Raw genomic sequence first — 14,957 nt, 5'->3', positions numbered from 1 at the left:
ACCTCAGACAGGTGAAGTAGGGGTGAGGATAGAAAGAAACATATCTGTAACTTTCCACTGCGGCTCAACTTTGGGGAAGCACAACAGATTAAGTGGCCCTTTCAGAATAGGACAGGCTATCCATGGGCGCACGTTTAACTGGGGGGTGATGGGACCGTGTGGCGCCTCCTAATCCTCCCAGTCTTGAACGCTGTGTGTGTTCTCTTCTTTCCCTGCAGGTCAGGCTGCTCTTCTCAAGAGTGTCCAGTGCATGCAGGCTTTCTGGGCTCCCTCTGCTGACTTCTGCACCCACACCCAGCCCAACCTTGCACTTGGTATGACTAATCTAGTGCATGCTTACAGCATGTAATGTCCACCTCCCTTGAGGTTATTAGGATTTTGACCCAGCGTGTCTTCTTGCTACCTATTTCCCCATCGCCTCTTGTCCCTCCTTGCGTTTGGCTTCCTGAATCCCTTCCCCTCTGCAAGAATGCCATCCCCTTGTCTCATTCTACCCTTGCTTTATTTTTTATCTAGTTTGTACTTTGCTTCATCCTGAAAGAATGGAAAGGGAGAAAGGCAAAGCAGCGGAGACGAGGAGATAAGGGAGGGAAGGGGATTACAAAAGGGAACAAGCTGTATCAGGCTGTATTATGTATATGTACCAACTCCCCAAGGGGACTATAAAATGCATAAACTGCAAATATGTATTAATAAAATCTTAAAAGAATTTCTCTGAAAGCATCTTTAGTGAGTGGATTATGAGTAGTTGCAGAGCCAAAGGAACACTGAGACCCAAAAATCATGACCATGGTCCATCGACCCAGCTTTAGCAAGACATTTACAGGAAACAGCACTGGGACTGACATGCCCTGGACATGGTGTGAACATCTGTTGGGTTTGCTACTGCCCCACTCATGATCACCATAGTGAAGACACTCGGGTAAGATGAAATTGGAGCACAGGAGGGGTCAAAGGCAGTTGATATCTTCCTTCTGGGGAGTACAGGTTAGGATTTACTTTGCCATATCAAAAAGGACAAGAGATAAAATTAGTTCCTGAAGTCCAGAAGTATTTCAGATGACCTTCAGATATAGAACACAGAACACACAGTGAGTTTGCAGGAAGAGACTGGGGGTAAAAATACCTTGACTTCTTTCATTGCCTTCCTCTAGCCTCCAGCCTGTTCCCCTTTGGCAGAGGTCAGCCTCAAGGACAGAGGGCAGGGAGGAGAAAATAGCAAGGGAGAGTGGATGCAGTGTGGGCCTTCCCATAGTCAACACAGTTGCTCAGAGCCCACCACCCTTTTTTTTCTGGTCAAAAGACTGCTCAGTTTTGGGGGAATGTCATGAGTTAAACAGCATCTTTCAAAAAAGATATATTGATTCTGACATTGCCTGTGCTATGGAAAGCCCACTACTATTATGGACTATGGACTACATTGGAATATTTTGCCGAATCCATGAACCTACAATATTTAAATGACAATAGAATATCCATCTCTGAAAAAACTAAGCAAAAAAGGGGATAAAAATGAATGATGATTTTGTATCTGTATATTCAAAATAGTAGATAGATATATAGCTACTTTCTCTTAATTCAATGAGTAGATAGATTTGTTCTAATAGTGTTTGAGACAAGATATCAGGTCTGCATCTTGTACAATGAATAACCACTAAGACAACAATATGCAATGTATTAATTATTGAAACTGTCCTACTAATTTGTTCTGAAACTGTCTCATTGCAATTTGTTTCCCCATAAAATTATTTATAAAAAAGATATGTTGAAATCTTTGCCCCAGTATCTTGGAATAGGTCTTTCGTGAGCAATAGGGTTGTTGCCATTCCAATTAGTTAAAACAATCCCGGAGAAGAGTGGGTCCTTGATCCAGTTTGGCTTAGAAAAGAGAACTATGAACCCAGACACAGAGGGAAGACAGTTATATGAATACAAAGTCTAAGACTGGGGAAATGTGGGCATGGTCCAGGACCACATCACCTGGGCAACCAGAAAGTGGAAGAGGTAAGGCAGGCTCCACACCTAACCTCGGGCCGCGGCCCACCCAGCAGTTGGCCCACACCAGCACTGTGACTGTGCAAATCGCTGCAAACTTAGGGCTTCCAGGTTGGGGTACAAGTGGAACATCCCTGACCTGAAAATCTGAAATTCACATGACACCAAAATCTGAAACTTTTTGAGTGCTGACGGGATGCTACATGTGGAAAATCCCTCCCTTGACCTTGCATGACAGCTAGCAGGAAGAATGCTGGCCCAAGACTCACAGCCGGACAAAACTACCTTCAGTTTATATGTGTCTGGTGTACATGAAAACTAAACTGTTTCATATTTAGACTTAGTTCCCTCCCCCAAGATACCTCATTATGGACCACAAGTATTCAAAAACTTTAAACCCCTGTAGTGCAAGTACTTTGGATAAGGAACTCAACCTGTACTTTATTAGTGTCCCCAGGAGATGAATGCAGGGCTAACGCTTCCCTACTACAGGTTATCTTGGGTCAAGGTGCCAACTCTGCCCCAGCTGAAGGAAAGGGGTAGGCTTCTCCTGGGCTGTGAACTTGGAGCACACGAACAGAGATGGGCAAGACCTTGATTGAGACCCCACTTTTGCCAGTGGGGCTGGAATGGAACAGCCAGGGGAGACGCGTGAGACTCCTCAGCAGGCCACAGTCTACAAAGTCCTCTAAGCTGGAACTTGTTCACAATTCTATGCCTGAGAACCCCTCCCAACCACCAGCCTGTATGCATGAGGGTGCCCTTCATCTGGTCAGGGAGGAAAGCTGAAGATTACTGTTTACCCTGAATTCTCAGGGTCTAGAAGCAATCAGACAATACCTCCATTATGTTCTTTATTTGCAAAGGGTGGGGCAGAAAAAGGGAACAGAAAGGGAGGTAAGAGGATCCAAGCAGCCAGATGCCCACATAAATAAAAAGGAGAGTATGGCCTCCCTGGCCCCGCAGTCCACCATGGAAGGGCCTGGATTGGTTGCTTTCCCAGGGACCAGACCCCCTGAGAACTGTCTCAGTGAATATCCCACAGTTATGTCACTAATTGGTGTGGCTACCCCCACTCACAATGCACCAAGTCATTTTCTGAGGCACTAGGAAACAGGAGAGCCTGTCCTCAGGAGTGGAGAGCCCTGATGGAGTTCTGGGCCAGAACCCCAACCTTTCAGGGGCTGGGAGCAAGCTGGGAAGATGACCCAGATGGTCACACTCTCCAGGGCCGTATCTGCACTGTGTTGATGAGTAACGAAGGCTGATGCATTGAGGCTGTCCCTGGTCACACTCCTAGGAGACAGAGAGCGATGAGGCTAGAACAAACTCAGTGATCCCAAAGCGTGTGCTCTATCCGCTGTGCTAGATCGCCGCTGTCACAGCAGGGAAGGGCACTGTATGCGCAGCAGCACTTCTTTACACATACCCAACTTTGTCCGCTATGCCTCTGAGTACCACTGCATGCGCCGGGCCATGGCCCAGGCTGGTATTAGACAGTGGAGTGAAATGGCCAAGGTGCCCAGAGGGGTGGGCACGTATGCTTAGTAGATAACGATATATATGTTCCACATTAGGAAAGTTCTATGGAATAGATTATGTAGACTAAGATAAACATCTGGAGGCTGAAAGCCTGGAGATAAAGGAGGTCATATTTAAATTAAGCCAGGACTGGCTACAGATATATCTTGGCCACAAGGCGCCTGCATGGCAAGTATGGGGTCCTGAGTTTGATTTTGCATTCCAAAAATAAAAATTAAAAAATCAATCAATCAAGCCAGAACTTCTCAGGGACATAGGGACCCTGAGCATTACTGGACACCTCTGAGGCCATCACCACTTGGCAGCGGGGAGCTCCTGGCACCCAGTGGCAGAGGCTGAGGAGGCTACTAAAAGTCCCCCGATGCACAGAACTGCCCAGCGGTGATGACTTTTCAAGCCCCAACTGTCAATAGTGCCAACATTGAGAGACCTTGATTTAGACTAAGATGACAAACAGTCAGGGGCAGAAATTTGGAGATTTTATTCTCTACAGTGGAAAACCATGGAAGGTCATAAGCTACAGAAGAACACCCTAGCCACGAGGGCAGATTCTACAAGGGCAAAAGTGATGCAGGTGGAAAGCAGAAGATATAGAGAGGTGCCCTCTGAAGTAGGTCTCAGCACAGGGGATGACTGAAGAGGTAACTCTTGCTATTCTGATCTTTACAGAGCAGTGGGTAGTGTGGCCCACAAGGCAGGGACCCTGAGCAAGACTAGCTAAGAGAGACTCTCAGATCAAGAGCTCAACCTCTAACATCTGAGATATCCAAAAGCACTGGGTTCAGCTGATGTCAGAGAGAGGCATTTTGCATACTCTAAGGTTTTGAGCTATAGTTTATTCTCAATGTGGGCTACACGGCAGCATCACCTGGTATGGGGCTTCCCAAGAACACCAAGGCCCAGGCACACACCTGAGGCCAGGTGACCTTGAGCTGAAGGAGGGAGTCAAGCAGCAAACCCCTGTCCTTGGGATGCATCTAGATGGAGAATTTCTCTCTACTCTAGATAGATAACAAGTTGTTTGCATTGTTCTTGCCACTTGAGCATACCATGATCCATCTGAATGGTGTGGTCCCTGGTCTAGAGAGGTCATACTGTAGGCCAGTGAGCTACAACTTCAGAGGTATTAGATGGTGAAGTCAGGCAGTTCTTTGGGTGGGGGCATTGTAGGACCTTGAGGAAGCATCTCGGCTCTACTGTAGATACATGGCTTGGCCCCGTGCCTCCCAGTTGTGACAACCAGTATCAGCTCCAGACATTACCAAATGGTCCCCTGAAGAGCCCAACTGCCCTCAGCCAAGAACCAGAGCTCAGGGGAGAAGAGGACAGGAAACAAATATTTACTCCCAAAGAATGTTGCTAAAGGGGATGAACGAGGTATGAATAAGAAAATTCTAACAGAACATGGCAGAGACAGAGATAAGGACTCAGCATGAAAGAATGTGTCCCAGACCGGAAAATAGCTGCCATCATTTCTGTAACGATTCACTGCTGGTTGCTTTATTATCTTCTGCCTCATCTGATCTCCACATAAGTAACAACCCGTGTTGTGTACCATGCAGCCAGGCCCAGCACTCTGCACTTGGCATTCCCAATTTCATTTGATCCTAATGCCAACCTGTAACCACAGCTGGCACTACAAATGACTGAAGAGCCTTTGCACAAGCTAATCACTTTTTGCCCAATATATTTGCACCATAAAACAAATAGGAGAAAAGTTAAGCTCACACCGCCTTCTACTTTTTCTTTATTTCCTGCTTCATCCATCATCACAGCCATCCTTGCACTATCAATGTCTTCAATTGAGTCCTTCTTGGAGAGCTCCCAAATTACTCCCCAAGTCCCTCCCCTCCCCCAAATTCCTTTAATCTCACTGTGTCTATAGCAAATTTCCCATTTGCTTCCTCCCGTTTCTGCCAGAGCTCTCAGGATCTCAGCACTGACCACTCACATCATCTACCCACTGACTTCATGTTGAGCTCCTTCCAGTTCCTTCTGCTTAAGTAATTCTCCTTACTCACTACCCCAAGGCATGAAATCCAGAGGCATCTTCTCATCCTGTTCACTGTCTCCTCCAGATCGGATCTCATCTGCCACTCTCTTCCTTAGATAACTGAGCCATCTCTCCAGCCCTCCCCCAGTTTCTTAGTAAAAAGGAAAGAATCATTATCTTTTGTGTGTGTTCAGGATTGAACCCAGGGCCCTCCACTGCTGACCTACACTCCTCCAGGCCACCTATGCTCTTTTCTTGATGTGTTCCTTTCTCAAGCCTGTGTAGACATAGTCTTTGCAGTGTGGACATATGGCCTCTTCTTCTGAGCTACATCTTATCTACCAGGCCAGGCAGCTCAAAGAAGAATACTGATTCCAAAAGGGATAGCGACGAGGGTTACAAAGGAAATTCCAGTGGGTCTCTTCTGGCCTCTGCCTAATCTAATGAGCCACCAACTCCTACACCGCTTCTACCATGACCCCATGGGGTCATCCAGCTGCCTGCCTGCCCTCCCAGTGCTTGACTTCTGCCAGCTTCCCAGGGGTCTTGCCTTCTCACTTCTTCCACTTCTCAGAACTCATGCTGTGCTGACCCATGATGCCCTGGTTTCCTGTCTCTCTCTCTCTTCCCCATCTAAACTCATTAAATGCAATGAGTGCATGTTGTTTACTACCATAAACCCACTACCTGGCACCGAACGCCAACAAATACAGGTGAAATTATCCTTCCCTTTCCACACTACTAACCACAATTATTGTTTAAACCCTCCTATGCAACAGTTATATTTTCCAGGTCCTTTCACGTGAGAGCCACATGAAAGGAAGAAAATACTATTGCCATGTCTGATGCATAGAAGCCTTGGATGACTCCACTGTCCTTGCTGCGAGGGCTTGTGGCACTAAGACCATCCAACCTGTTCACTGGTCTGTGTTATGTCTTCCTCTATCAGAACTATACTGCATGAGGGTGGGGGCTTTATCTGACTCTACTTCCTACTGTACAGCAGATGCTCACAGTAGGCAACCAGAAAATGGTCATTGAAAGCTTAACTATGAGCTGTAACCACAGCCCAGCTCAGATCACCTGCATGTCTTTTTTTTTAATCTAACCCTAACCCTAACCCTAACCCTAACCCTAACTCTAACCCCTAACCCTAACCCTAACCCTAACCCTAAGAATAATTTATTCCACTTATAATCCAACATGTATATATCAAGACCTACGGGGTCTCACTACACAGATTAGACTCCCAGTGATCCTCCTGTTTTCAGTCTCCCAAGTGCTGGGATTACAGGTGCGTGCCACCACACACAGTCTCATTCACCATCTCAGTACATCCCAGGGGCAGAGCTTGCATGGTACACCAGGGATCGAACCCCAATTGCTGTGTTCTGCCTAAGCAGGTGCTTTAGTCTGTCGAGCTATCGGGCCAGCCCCTCACCTGCATATCTTGCTCCCACTGAGCACTCCTGCCCCAGCAAGGAAGGAGTATCCACTCCCAGAGAGGATTAGAGATCCAAGAGGAAAGGTAGTAGCTCAACATTTGGCATAAGCAAAGGTCTCCACAGTGACCCCCCCCCACACACACACACACACCCCGTAGGGGAAGAATTGAAAGAACAACTCAGAGTAAAGAATCAGGACTAAAAGGAATCAGAGAAGAGAACTCAAGAGGCTGCAGTGGTCACATAGGAAGCTCTCAAATGAGACTATGGTGTAAGAGGACAAAGGCTGAAGGGAGACAGCACAGAGCTAAGAGTGCAGACATTTGCAAAGCACCATCCACACTGATGAAAAGCCTGCATAAAGAAAAATCCAGGTTCTTCCGAGTCCCAGAGAAGCAAGTTAACTTCCAAAAGGGAGCTTGGCACGTAAGGAGTGGTCAGAATACAGGGGAGCAAGGGGGCAGGACCGCAGGAGGCCAAGGAGATGGCCGGACTGGAGAGGACAGGGAAAGGGAAAGATTGCGACCATCCTATGAATCATCTCTATGCATCACGCAGGAAGATCTGTTCACCGTACTGCTTAAGCTTTCGAAGAGGTAGTGATCATGATTTCCATTATAAACATGAGAAAAGTTAAATTCAAAGAAGTGAAGCGGGTTACTCAAGAGCCCAGAGCTCCCATAATGGAACCAGCTGAGCCATCTACCCATGCAGCCAGTTTTACTGATCTTGTCTGGAAGTTTCCAGTTACGCCACATCCTAGCATGGATTTATCAACACCCCACAGTCCAACTGATTTCCATGCTCTGCTGATTTCCAACCCCAGGGGCCCAGCATTGAGCACCAAAATTGAGAGCAGCAGCATCTGGAAAATGTTCATATCGAGGACCATGAAAAAGGGATTCTCAAATCTGTGGGGCAATAGGCAAATGAGGATGCTCTTTTTGCTTTTTTCTCTTCTCTTCTTCTTCCTTTTTTTTAGAACTTGTTTGAAGCAGACACTGTTCTCAGTCTGCAGGTGACCTCCTAGGTAACTCTAGGTCTGTCCTAAGCAGAGTAAGAGTTGTCAGTTTGTCAGCACAGTATTCGGACTTGTGAATAGCTAATGGGCATCCTGAACTTTCCTGGGAATGGGAGAGCATAGAAGAAATATCTGTGAATTGAATGGCATTGTATGCTGCCATGGCCCACAAGACATTCGGAGTGTGCAGAGGATGGGGGACAGTAGAAGGATTTTAAAATAGGGGAGTGTGGAGTGATCAGCTTCATAGTTTAGGAGTGGTGGGAAAGCCTTTTAGGGGGTAGAGACTGCCGACCACAGCAGCATCCAGGATGTGTCTGAGTGTGGCTCAGGATATGAAAGCCTGGGGACCTTCCGGGGTCAGCTTTTAGGAAGCTGTGGGTATGCGTCCAGAGCACAATCTGGGCAAGAGAGATGTGAGCATCACTGCCAGAACACAGATGGTGGCAGGAGGTGCACATGCAAGTGAGATTCTGACCACAGAGTTCAAGAAGCACACATGGAGCCAACAGGAGGATGCAGGGTATGGGGAGTGCGCCAAGGGAGTGCCAGCCACAAGGGCGGGCAGAGGAGGGTGCAGAGAGGAGGAAACTATCGAAAGTGAAGTTGGTGCTGGGATACAGCTGAGCAGTAGAGTGTGGGCTCACCACGTGCACAGCCTGGGGCTCAATCACCAGTATGCCATGCATGTGCATGCACGTGTGTGCACGCACGTGCGTGTACACACACACACACACACACACACACACACACACACACATAGTGAAATGCAGGAAGAGCTATACCAAGTGGCAGACATTAAAGAAAAAAAGAAGGAGCTGGAGTAGTATGACAGACAGAATTGGGGAAGAGGTGGAAACCAGAGAAGTTAAGGGAAGGAAAAGAAGTAGGAGAGAAGAGGTTGCTCCATAGAAGAAGAAGCAGAAGAGGGCAAGGACAGAGCCCTGGAGATTCCTGGAGAGAGTCGGAAGGATCTGGAAGAGGCAAGGAAGAAATAAGGGTGAGAAGCAGAGACAGGCAGTACTCGGGAAGACGACAGAGACCTTGCCATGAAGGAAAACACGGCAGGTAGCACGGGAGTAGAAGCCATGCTCTGGCAGGTGGAAAGACACTGGTGACCTTGGAGGGCAGCTTCAGCAGCATGGCGGGGACAAGGATGTGCAGGCCCCGCCTCGGGTGAGGTAAGCGGGAGCACGCTCAGAACCAAGCCAATACAAAGGCTTTTCTGGCTCAAGCCAGCAATTGAGTCACTGCAGAATAATGGGACCTCCCAAGGCTCCCCGTGTCCCACTGCCCTTTGCATACAGGTGACCCCAGCAGGGGCAGCAGAGATAAGTACTTAAGCAATGGGACAAATTGGGACAAGCCTATTGTGTCCAACCAGTGACCACAAAAAGGAGATCGAGTCACTGGTGGGATTCACTTTTTCCTGCTCAAGGTATTAGACCTAATGAGCTCCAAGACTGAAACGGGGCACATGGCCAGAGAAGATATTTGGTCCCTGTCTTCAGGAAGCTTCCAGTACAGCTAGGCAAATGTTCATCCTGCGAGATGATACCCCGGCCAAGCCTGCATCTGCTGTGCCTGATACAAGCACATGCAGACTTTTACAAAGTTACTTTCCCCACAAAGGGTTAATGTAAAATGTAAACTGCAGGATGGAGAGTGGGGATGGGTATAGCTCAGTGGTACAGCACCTGCCTGGCCTGTGTGAGACCCTGGCTTCAAGTCCCCAACACTTCCAAAGCAATAATAATAATAGTAATAATAATAACAATATAATAGTAACTGGGTGACAGGCTCCCTAAAGACACATCAATGCCCAAATATTGGCCCAATTAGCCCTTTTTGTTAATGTATGTTTGTTATACATAATGATTATGTTTATTGTGAGTAGCTACTACTGGTACATGACAAACTAAATTCATTATAGCTGGGCGCGGTGGCACACAACTGTAATCCCAGCACCTGTGAGGCTGAGGCAGGAAGATCGCTGTGAGTTCAAGGTCAGCCTGAATGACACAGAGAGAACTTGTCTCAGAAAAGAAAAAAAAAAATCAATAAAATCAATAAATTCTTTCTACATCCTCCCCTTCTGCCCTTGCAGTTTGCTCCTCCAGTTTCTATCTCCAAAACCAAAAAGCGACTTCCATCCTTCCCTTTTCCAATGTTGTTTCCCTGGAACCACCCTTATGGCCCCCAAACGCAGCTCTGAAGCCAGACTTAGCCTCAGACACCTTGCAAGGCCTCACCCTCCCTGTCCACAGCAGCCTCACTTCCTCATCCTCCTGTGCAGCTCCTGCTCCCAAGCGCTCGTCAAAGCCCAGATGAGGCCCTGGAGGGCACATCGTGGGTGTTCAGTGTTGGCTTGCCACTTGGTTGGACATATTTTATGTCCCAGTAATCTTTGTGGTCTGAAACTGACTATGGCTATGACACTGTGAATGTTGGTGGGTAAAAGGACGGCTTTGGTGGTGGGTAAATCTGATCTGGGTTGAATCCAAGTGCTACTAACTGAGTAGGTCAGAGACTGGACAGTGTCCTTGTCACAGAATGCACACCATGAGAACCGTGATGATCTCATGATCATCATGTGTAAAATATATGTGATGCTGTGAGCATAATGCTCTTAGTCTCTTCGACGATGTATATCCCTTTTTAAGGTAACGTTAAATATAAAGAAGCCTAGATCCAAGAGGACACCAAGGGTATTCAACTACTAGACCCTGAGACCATTTAATAACTCCCAGAAGGGGTCACCCTCCCCCGCAACTCTGTATTTAGAGCATGCAATAAAGACCTACCCTTACAGCACTTCCCCTCCTGGACCGACCTTCCCTTGCATCCTGTTTTAAATTGAACACTTATGTGACACTAAACACTTCCTTGCGTACTAGCTCTCTGCATCATAGTTACCAATGAGCCTGGAATTCTTTCCCATTTTCCCTCTAGAAAGTTACATATTGATCCCGAAGGAGGTGCCCCCTTGCCAAGCCCTCCCCAACCCTGGGACATCAATAACATTTGCTGGTGTCTTTGCTCCACAGACAGTTGAGTCCTTCTCTCAGTCGGTGCTGATGCCCTTCAGCTGATGACTCAATTCTCATTTCTATAATCGCTGAGTCCAAAGGTTCCTTCTGATATCAGATGGTTGGGACTGGGGACTTAGCTCGGTGTTTTAAGCACCTGCCTGGCAAGTGTAAGGATCTGAGTTCTATCCCCAGTACCATATGCTGTGCTGGCTCTGAAACCAGGCATGGTGGCACATACCTGTGATCCCAGCACTGGGGAATCTAAGACAGGAGGATCACTACAAGTCTGAAGTGCTAGCAAGACGCTGCATCAAATAAACAAATAGGATTTTTAAAATACCTACTGGTATCGAACGGCTTGTAAGTATTAATTTTATACATTCCAGGGCATTTTGTTTGCAAAATTTTGTTTGAGCATTTTGGCATTTTGCTTGAGCCCTGGGCCTTGTGCATACTAGCAAGGGCTCTGCCACTGAGCCACTTCTCCAAGCCCCATATTAGATCTTTGAGGGAATGCTCAAGGCATGAGTTATCAGACAAAGGTACGGCGCGTACAACTTGTGGCACGCACTGTCATGTTTCCCAACCTACTGCCCACCACAATGCACACCAGCTCACAACTAAGCCAGCTTGAAACTAAGCTCATTCCTAATTCAGTGGCTTTGTATTTTTTGAAGTGCATCTTGTTCTGAATAATGGCATTCGTTTCCACTGTCATCACTTAGTACAAAGGTCTTGATCCTTCAACAGGAAGGCTACAGTGAAATGACAAAGACCTTGAAAGTGACTCAAATACAGAGGAAAGTCACTCAAATACAGATGTGCTCTTCTTAGTTCTACATTTCTCAATTGCTGAACATTCCATTTAGAGATTAGTCATGGGACTTGGGTTGTCTGATGAATTTAGTTATCTTACTGGACTTTGAACACAGCGAAAAATTTCAAAGGCTGCCCTGGGCTTGTTAAGATGCGTGTGCGCTTTGTAAGCATGAACGCATGCCTACATCTGTAAAAGCGAAGGAGAATGAAAGTTGATGAGATAAATAAGGGCACGCACATTCCTATTTTCTCAGCTACCCTGAGATTCACCTAAGTTTACCCCTTAAATAATAAATAATTTAAAGTGTATCATGTCCTCATCTTGTACAGCAATTAACCACTAGGAAGAATGTATACAGTGTGTTATTATTGAAACTGTCCTACCAATTTGATTTGAAACTGTCTCATTGCTATTTGTTTATCAATAAAATTATGGGGGGAAAAATAAATAAAGTGTATCTCTTAAATAAATGAGCATTCTCATTTATTTGCCATCAAAGAACCATACCCTGACTCTAATTCCTGTAGAAATATTTGGCCCTCCAGGAGAGCCCATAAGTATCAACACGGCATTGCTTTCTGCCTTTGTTTGTTTACCATGCTTAAATTTTCTGCCTTCTTTGAGGCAGCTGGAAAATTGCAAAACATAAATTGCACTCGATAAAAATTCCCAAGTCCTTGGGTGCTTGCTGCTTTCTGTATACAGGCCAGAGCCATGGTTTCTGCTCCTTCCCCAGCCCACTGGCCCTCTCGGAATCCCACTGACAAGAGAAAGACCAGCCAGCCTCCTAGATGCAGGACTCCAGGTCTTACCAGTCACCCCTGGAGGTAAGCAATACACTGACTGATTGTCTCCTTTCATTTTTCTTAAATGTAAAGAAGCCCACCTTCCATAGCACTTCAAGGGTCTACCAAGCACCAGCTTGCTTTTCCTTTCCTTTTTGTGATTGGGTTAAAGTAAAAGGCGGAATAGGAAAAGTCACTTTGGAGTCTGTTTCCCAGGGAGCTGTCAGAACCACTGCCCTTCCTCCGATACCTCCAGCAGGTCGCAGCCTGAGCACTACCTCCCAGTGGTCTAGAGTTGATGCTCCTGCCTTATCTCCCAGGATTCTTCTGGGTTAGGAGAAGTCAGCATAATCCTAATTAAAGCCCTATCTGAGTTCAAACTTCAGGACCCAACGAACCAGTTCTACAACTCAAAAGAATTTAATTTGATCTCACACTTACAGTGGAATAAAACACAAAAGAAGAAAAAGAGAGAGAAAAAAAAAAAGCTGGCAGCTCTGCTAATGAGCAGCTAGATTTCTGGACACACTGCCAACCTGATCTAATTAAGAAGAATTAGCAGTCAAATGACGTACTTGAAGAGGAAAGGTTCAGACAGGACACAAGGTTCCTGACAGCGGCTGAGAAGCTGCTACGTCTCCGGCGCAGGTGAGTCCCCAGGGGTGCAGCCTGGGGAAGATGACCAGGCTTTCTTGCACAGCTAGGGAAGACGACCAGGTCTAGAACCTTGCCAAACACTCATCAGAGAATGAAATTCCTTTTGTGCCTAAAGAAATCTTTGGGACACTCCCAGGTGCCACAGAACATGTAAAGAAATACAACCTTGCCTAATACATATTCCTGGAAACCTAGCAGAACCATTCATTGCCGAGGCATACCAAGCATCCACCTTCCTCACCGCGGGTCCTTCAGGGCAACTCCCGAGGACACCACACCAAAGCAGCACAGAGAGAAATGCTTGCATGCGTGCCGTCACTTACCCCATGCACTCCAAGCTGAGTGCTTTGCATTTAAGCCAAATGTGAGCAAGTCCCACTAAGGCAGAGAGAGTTTCAGATCCTCCCCTCAGTGAACACGGTCGAGCCGTCCACTTACCTGTCACCAGGACTGCCTTTTGATCCACAGGTAGCAACTCTTGGTCAGCTGAGTACACACACATGAGGAGACAGGACAAGGAGAAGAGAACCAAGCTCCAGAAGAAGGGCAGGAAGAGCAGGTAAGCCCCTCCGAAGAGGCCGGCAAGCCATAACACTGGGCTCCCCAGCTGCCCTGGGCTCTTGTGTTTGCAGAGAACTATGCTCCCTAGGGCTGCGGTGACAGCCAGGAAGAACCACGCTGCCTCGGAGAACATGCTCATTCTCCACGACTCACTGCACCTTCATGTGCTCAGGGCCAGCAAGTCCAATGGGATAGCTGGAGGCAGCCTGGGTTATATGAATGGGAAGGCAAAAGGGGGAGGGGAAATCAGCCCCGGCACACTTTGAATAAGCACGGATTAACTATAATCATACTGCACATATTCCCAGGGATAATTTAAACCCATGTGCACTGTAATATAAATACCAGGGCATTTCCTTTCTGATCATTCCCCCTCCGCCCCCCTGCACACACAACACACACACTCGCCCACAAATAAGCACTCACGTTTGACTATTTTAATGACTCTTCCACCTCTGGAGCAATGACTAATTGGATAATGATTGATAGGCTTGGAACTGGCCAGAGATTAACAACTCTTTCAGTTTGTGGGAGCTGAGTCGCTCCTTTGGAAGCCTGCAGGGTGTGTGTGTGTTCAGTTCTTTTTATGTGGAGTGGGGCGGGGGGGGGAGGGCAGGTGCAAACCCAAACAATCAGTGGGTCGGAAGGTAGATTCTGGAAGAAGCAAGCACCCCTGATCTGGTCCCTGTCTGTCAGACTCCTGCTTCTGCCAGCTGAGCTCAGGGGTGGGGGAACATTTGCCAAGAAGAAACTCCTTGGCACATGAAAGGCCCCCTGGTCTTGCCAGAGGAGAGATAAGCCAGGGTGAGATGACAGCAATGAAGACGGAACTGAAAACAGCCAATCAATACCATCAGCACTTACTTGTGGTGGGATACGACATTCATTCTCTCCAATGAGAGATTTTGGTGCCAAGCTCTGAACTGGGCACTGGGACCCAGCAGTCAACCTGCTCCACCTCTTTGGGTACAACATCCTTGTGTGGATTTTTTTTTTTTTTTTTTACCAGGATCAAACTCAGGACCTTGGGTTTTCCAGACAGGTACTTGCGCTGCTGAGCTAGATCCCCAGCCTCTGAGGACAATATCTTTATGATAAGGATTCTG

At 47.1% G+C, this 14,957-nt stretch overlaps 1 protein-coding gene across 1 annotated transcript in view; it reads right to left on the bottom strand.

Annotated features, from left to right (window-relative positions):
• Hsd17b2 (hydroxysteroid 17-beta dehydrogenase 2) overlaps nt 1–14,263 on the bottom strand; it is a 48,961-nt gene extending 34,698 nt beyond the window's left edge. Inside the window, exon 1 of the mRNA XM_004646570.2 lies at nt 13,729–14,263. Coding sequence (XP_004646627.1) covers nt 13,729–13,990 — 262 coding nt within the window. The 5' untranslated portion in view covers nt 13,991–14,263. The remainder of the gene's footprint in view (nt 1–13,728) is intronic.
• Between the last annotated feature and the right edge of the window lie 694 nt (nt 14,264–14,957).

The sequence above is a fragment of the Octodon degus genome, unplaced genomic scaffold, assembly GCF_000260255.1.
Source record: "Octodon degus isolate 3935 unplaced genomic scaffold, OctDeg1.0 scaffold00271, whole genome shotgun sequence".
Taxonomy (NCBI): domain Eukaryota; kingdom Metazoa; phylum Chordata; class Mammalia; order Rodentia; family Octodontidae; genus Octodon; species Octodon degus.
This window is presented reverse-complemented; position numbering and strand designations above follow the sequence as displayed.